General features: G+C 39.5%; 1 protein-coding gene across 1 annotated transcript in view; it reads right to left on the reverse strand.

The window, feature by feature from the left end:
* The window catches only part of ITGA1 (integrin subunit alpha 1), a 173,541-nt gene extending 172,236 nt beyond the window's left edge, over positions 1-1,305 (reverse strand). The window contains exon 1 of the mRNA XM_007972149.3: positions 585-1,305. Within this exon, the coding sequence (XP_007970340.3) occupies positions 585-645 (61 nt within the window). The 5' untranslated portion in view covers positions 646-1,305. The remainder of the gene's footprint in view (positions 1-584) is intronic.
* Between the last annotated feature and the right edge of the window lie 5,865 nt (positions 1,306-7,170).

A 7,170-nucleotide genomic window follows, 5' to 3' on the forward strand; every position in this document is an offset into this window, starting at 1 on the left:
TCACCATTCCTTTCTACGTTTCAAAATATCCCTCCTCTTGGATGCTGACATAGAAACATCATTTTGGAACAAGTGGCAGTTTCGCCTTGCATCCCTGTTTTTTCTTGTTCTGCATGGGAAAAAAGTCTGAATAGTAGACCGCAAGGAAATTCAATAATGTCCGCTCTGGAACAACCCGAGGGTAGGAATTTTGCGTATGTATCAGGGGCCCTATAAGCATCACCCTCTCATCCCATGCCATAAAAAAGGGTGGAGGGGAGGAAATATTCAGCGAAGTCCTAAAATACAACGTGTATTGTAAAAACAACTTTAATTTTAAAAGTCAATTCTACTTTGTAAGGTTTTCAGTGCTGCTTCACTCCTACTCCTAGGGTGAAGGACTTTGGAGAGACACCAAGACTAATTCACATCAAAACCAGAACGCGGAACTCCTGCCTGCTCCGTAGCCTGATCTGAGTACCTGGAGTGCCCGAAAGTGGAAGGGCACTCTCTCCTATCTGGCCCATGGCTCTGAGGACCTCCCTCCCCGCTCCAAGCCCCAAGCCCGCGAATCGGAGATGCTCAGAGAAAAGCGAGTTGCTCACCAGTGAGGAGCCAGCAGCAGGCGACAGCGACCCCTGGGCGGGCGCGGGGCCGAGGGGCCATGACCGGAGCGGCCTCAGCGCCAGGGGGCCGCGCTGGTTCGCAGGACAGGACCTGGCAGGACCGGGCGCGGGAGCTGCGCGCTCTGGCTGGGCCACTTAGCCCGCTGCCGCGGTTCCCAGTCCTCTGCCCCAGTGGCAGCGGCGTCCAGGAGCGGGAGAGGAGTGATTTCCTGTGTTTTCGTCGAATGCCTCTAAGTGCGCTCCACGCTTTTCACATCCCAGACGGATTGCCACATCGCCCGCCCCTGCGCGCTCTTGGTCTCTGAAATCTCACTGGCAGCTTCCCAGGCTCTGTCGGAGACATGGACAAATAAAGCCAGCTTCGCGGGTCCGTGTTTAGGCTAAAGTCCACGGGCTGTAGAAGCAAACCTTAAAGGGACATCTGCCTTTCATTGAGAGGGTGATCTCGTTCTCCGGGCCAAATCCCCTAAGGTGGTAGGAAGGAGGGTAAGGGCTGGACTTCGGGAGGGTGTCGCCAGCCAAGTGGCTCCGCCTTCACACCCCTTACTTCTCCCGGTCCGGGCAGGGAAGGAGCTTTGACAGTAGCTGGGCGTCCTTAACGGGAGGCAGCTTTCCGAGGTCCATTACGCAGAGGGATTAGGCCGTCTGTGAAAATGAGAGGATCTGGAATCTCCCCTTCCATCTCCTGCGGACACTTGAACTTCACCGTGAAGTCGTTTTGCACGAAAGGGGGCGTCCCTACCACCCCGACAGGCTCCACTGAGGGCTTTGCTTTCGCTTATTGGAAGCGGGGGTGGGGGGAGGCTTTGCTTGGTTTATGGTAATTCGTGGTTAAACGGTGGTTGCAGATAAGCTTTTCTTTGAGATAACTATGATAAAGGGAGAAGCAAGACCGAGGAAAAACAGAAAGAGGGAGAGAGAGAAGAGAAGAGAGGAAGAAAAGCAGCCTCTTTGGAAATGGAATGTGTGTGGGCTATTTTGTTTAAGTGAATTAGGATGTTTGTACGCTGGTAATTGAATCTAATAAAGAACTCGGGGCACTGCTTTATTTTTTTCTTGCTTGAAACTTTTACGAGTAAAAATGCGTTAAGAGTCCAGAAGTGCTTAGGAAGTTGCAATGCTTCCCTTTCCTGGTGAGTTGAACAACCTGGCTGAGTCAAAAGCCATATTCGTGCTAACTGTAACCAATGCTTGCTATTTTCAAAATAGCTGTGTCTTAGCGGTTTGGAGAGTTTCAAAGAACAGAAAAGATGAGTGGATTTGTGTTTAGAGGAATCTGAGGGGAACAGTTCAATTCAATTCACTTCAACTCAACAACTAATTGAGCATCTCTATCTAACAGAACTAGGGCTAGGCAGGACAAGAGTGCCACCCAAAGGAGGGTTCGTTGAGCAGAACACAACACAGGTAGCACAGAACAGGTAACAAGAGGGACAGGAAGGAAGAAACCCACAGGGATCACTGGATACACTGCCAGTTAGAGGATCACAGCAACTAAAAGTTGGAGAAGAGAAAAGCTGAAGAAGTTTAAGGAGGGTCAAAAATGGGGTGGGCAGACCCAAGGAAGTTGAAGGCCATCAGATCTCAGTATGTTGACCCATTAGTCAAGAAATTCCTTTTCTCTTATGTATCTGAACTGATTCACTATTTAGTGAATACATTAAAAATCCTGTTCTCAGATGTTTTTAGTTTTTATAATGTCATTTCTCAGTTCTTTCTTCAAATGTACACAAATGAGTCTCTAGAAAAATTGCATTGTGTTGGGTCACAGTCCAATCCTATTGGACTTTACTTAAGTTCCTTTGTTTGTGTTCAGCGCTCTCATATCCTGCCAAGGAATTCATTTCCTGTGTACATCTCATTTCCCTGTCCGTAGTATCAGTTATGTCTTATGCCTCTCAGTATGACTGTCTTTGCTTTGAACAGTAACCAATAGATATTGATTAATGCATAGACATTTAAAAATCATAAGTACTTTCCCAGCGATACTTCTCTAAATTGCTTAGTTTTCAAAAATATGTAATAGTGTGTCTATACATACACAAATATATGTGTATGTATGTATGTGTATATACATATGTACAGCATATACATACATATGCAAATACATATATGACATTTTAGCAACTTGCAATATATTTCATTAGAAAAAACAAAAAGAAATTGTAAACTATCTTACTGAAATAAAGTAGGGTTAACATATAATATGTTCAAGGTTACAATCACTGGGAAATTTACCTTTCTTCTGGGGGCTAATACATAATTTCAATTTTGATATTTTTATTTCCTTTAGAACTTACAAATTATTGGTGATAACCGTCACTAACAGTGATATTGTTACAATTAATTTTCACATGTTACAAATTTTATGTGTACATATTTAGATATTTATGAATCTTTTTTTTATGTCTAGTCAATACAAATGTGGAGACTGAGAGATAACTATTGTTGGAGAATTAGTTTTAGAATCAATGCTTATTTTCTGAACTTCAGTAAACCCAAATACAAATAAATGTCATGCCAGTTATTTCCTTAACCAATTTTATTCTGACTGACAGAAAGACATGTCATTGAGTAAAGATTTAGAGAAGACAAAAACTTGCCCAGAGGCACAAACTAGTTATTGATATGAGATACTTGATGACAAGTGTTTCAGCTCTAGACTTTATACTACCTACTTTTCTATTTTAAGTGAGACTTGATCAGATCTCTTTTAGGATTTGGAAGCATGAGTAGGAGCATGAACCTTATTGTGAACTGCATACACTTCTTATGAGAATCTAATGCCTGATGATCTGTCACTGTCTCCCATCATCCCCAGATGAAACTGTCTAGTTGCAGGAAAACAGGCTCAGGGCTCCCACTGATTCTACATTATGGTGAGTTGTATAATTACTTCATGATATAGTATAATATAACTATAATAGGAATAAAGGGCACAATGAATGTAATGTGTTTGAATCATCTTGAAACCGTTCCCCTCATCCCTGGTCTGTGGAAAAAAATGCCTTCCATGAAACCGGTATCTGTGCCAGAAAGGTTGGGGATGGCTGCGCTGAAAGATTAGAGACTGAACAGATTAAGAATTTGGAAAGTGGGTGTCTATTAAATGAGGCAAGAGTAATTGATATTATTAACTAATAATCTCAAAAAGAAAAACATATACTTAAAACCAAAGTATTCTTCTTGGAGTTAATCTAATATACTGAGTAAAGTAATTAGAGTAAGTAAGGTTCTGGAGTTACACTGCTTGGCCTCAAGTCCTGGAACGACAATATAGTAGCTGTGTGATTTGGGAAATGTCATCAAGTTTATCTAGGCCTCAGTTTTCTCAAATGTAAAGTGGGAATGAAAATCCTGTACTACCTCTGGTCTGAGGATTGCTGTGGGGATTAAATGAACTGAGCCTCTAAGCATTTAGCACAATGCCTGGATTAAAGTAAGTGCTCGGTTAGTATGAATCATTCTTCTCCGTAAATAGAAGAATTGGTATTAGACAGACCGTGGAAACGGTAGGCTCTGTGTGTGGTAGACCCTGTAGGAAGTGGTGAAGTTTGACGGCCATCACAAGAGGACACTTTAATGTCTGCCTAAAAATATCTCCATCAATACCTATTATTGTTTCTGGAACCCTCACTTTAAAAATATTTACCTTGGATTAGGGAATTATCTTGAAGATATTTCTATAAAATGGGCATGCATGAAGACATCAGAACCCATTATAACATTCACATGAATTTGCTTTTCAAATTGGCTGGCCATCAGAGGTGGTTTTTTTTTTTTTTTTTTTTTTTTTTTTTTTTTTTTTTTTTTTTTTTTTACAAGAGAAGAACATTCCACTAAGGTTGGGAATAGAAGAGGGTCTAGAACTCTGTGTATAATGTATGCCAGGGTTCTCTAGCAATAAGATTATGGGTTCTCAAAGCCACAGGATGAGTAAGGTACTCCCACCTGGGTAGTGGGGGTGGTGCTGATTTTACTCAAAAGTAAATAATTTAAAAATTGTTTGCTAAAATAACAGATTTTTATAAGAAAGATTTTTAAATCATGTTTTCTTTTTAAAAGTCAAATATGACATTTTAAATGCATTTTAAGGTAGCATCAAAGTGTGGTTTTACTCCAACCCCATCCTCTCCCCTCTCAGGTGTTAGGGGTAGGTGGAAGTATATAGAACTGTTTCCGTTTTTACAAAGATTTTATGAAGATTTGAATTTTTAAGTTTTACTGTGTAAGCACTTAGGGGAATATACAGTGGGGCTAACTCACAAAGCTAACTCATATGGACAACTTAGTCTAGTTAAATAATTTTTAATTTTCTGGCATATATTGGGCTCCAGGGCTGTGTTCTGCAGAGGCAAAAATGGATAGAACAGTCGTTATTCCACTGCAAACCTGCTATTCATTAATTTCTTTCACTTGTAACTAGAAGCAGAAAATAAGTAGTTTTGTCCTCAATTCTAACATTGGCATATTTCATTTTAAGCCTATTAAATTAAGCAGTCTAGTGAAATTATCCTAATAGTTGTTGTTGATATACCTTAAGAACTTATAACTGCTTCCTCTCTGACCAAAATAAAGTCACACTGTTATGGAACTTAAACTTCACCATGAGCCAACCATTTGTTTTTTGTTATTACGTAATATTCCTGTGTGTTTTTTCACTTAAAATATAAAATAGGTGTTTCTCCCTCCCTATTTCCTGAACAAGCCTGTGCCAGAAACCTTGTCCAAAGACATTTGGGCAACTGGTATTTAAGAAAAAAAACAAAAACTTGACTTCAGAATCCTGGTGAGGAACAGTTCTCAGCACTATAGGAAACTTCTTTGGACTTACTGGCAGACTTCAACATGAGTGACACACCAGGGCTGCAGCAGGGAAGGGTGGACCAGGGTGGTGCCCTGGCAGGAATGTTCAATTCGTGGCATTCTATGACTCAGAATAACAACCACTGATGAGCAGTAACATTTTAGCTGCGTTGCTGGGCCCCTTAATTTGAAATACGACTTAATTATATTTTAAGGTGTTATGCAATTCTAGGATCGTTTGGACAAGTTGATTTAATTATTTTCTTTTAACTAATTTGTAAAAAGTTAAATAAAGTAAGTGGGCTCTAAAATCCCAGAATTACAACAAAAAATGATTAATTTGTATTTCAAACCAAGAAGACTGGCGTTTCTTATGGTAGGACTGGGTCATTGAACACACGTGTGGGGAAATACCCTTTGTCTTTAATACAAAATAAATGCATCAAGGGAAGGAAGTCTGTTATTTGGCTCTGAAATAATAATACTTACATAGCTTATTTTACAATAATGTGCCCATTTTTAATCTTCTCTCCTAGATCATGATCTATACAATGATAGTCAGTTGCTAATGTTTGTTCTCTGCAGCATCTGTGCTCATGTAATGCACTGAAACACTTACAAAGTTACTTCTATTCAGGAGGAAGTCTCTTAGATACTGGGGAATCAGAGATGTTGAAGTACTAGGCCCTAACCTCAAGAATATTCACAGGCTACGTAGAGACAACATACATAGAATGATCTAATTGCATCTGATCCCTGTAATAGAGAATAAATAAAGTCAAGGCTTTCAAATAGATGATAGCACTGAAATTTAACCTTGCAGGGAGTGGGAAGGGGATATTATAGGTGGAGAAAAAGGTAATGGACATTCTATGCAGAGGTAACATGAAAATAGATGAAGAGACTGGAATAGAAGTTAAGAAAAGTGAGTGAAGCTGAGACCAGATTGGGAAGGATCTTAGAAAGATACCAGGGAATTTGGGCTTCTTATAAGCATAGAATATTTTCACAGTTCTTATTGACATATACAAACATGTTTTTTATTCTGTTGTTTTTTTCTCTTATTTGGTTTCTGAAGTGGCTTGATTTTTATCTTATTTTTGTAGTAGAGGGGATGAAATATATCATATGCAAGAAGTATACTGTGAAACTTTTATACAATGAAATTTAATGTAATGCCTTCTGTAAAGAAATTTATTATTATTTATTATAAATAAATAAAATTATATGCATTACCAGAATAAAGCTGTAAAAGTAGACATTTGTCTCAGATGAGAGAGCATAAGCTAGAAGAATAATCCTTGGTGATTCTTTTAAAATTGGAAGAAGATAAAAATGAAGCAACTTGTAATGGTAACCAAAAAAGCTTTAAACACTTTTGTTGAACAACATATAATAGGTATTTAAACATTAGTAAATATATGCTAACAATATTGGCCATTTTAAATTTTTTAGGGGAAGGCAAAGTAAATTACTGGGATGGAGGGGCTGTTAAATCATTATCATCCAAGTCTTTGTTTTGTGGGGTGGGGACTGCTTTTAAAGCCCTGCATGGTTAGAGGAGACCTTGGGGCTCTTCCTGAAAAATAGCCATGACTAGTTGATTGCTCGCCAGAAAAGAAAAGTGCAGGCAGCCAAGGGGATAGGGGCAGATTGTGAGTTAAAAACCACTGAAGACACCAGGGTAAAGCAAGAATGAAAAGTCAAGTGCGAGTTGAAGATGAAGCACTCTAGAGCAATGTTTGGACCAGAAGGTTTG

Source organism: Chlorocebus sabaeus, chromosome 4, assembly GCF_047675955.1.
Source record: "Chlorocebus sabaeus isolate Y175 chromosome 4, mChlSab1.0.hap1, whole genome shotgun sequence".
Taxonomy (NCBI): domain Eukaryota; kingdom Metazoa; phylum Chordata; class Mammalia; order Primates; family Cercopithecidae; genus Chlorocebus; species Chlorocebus sabaeus.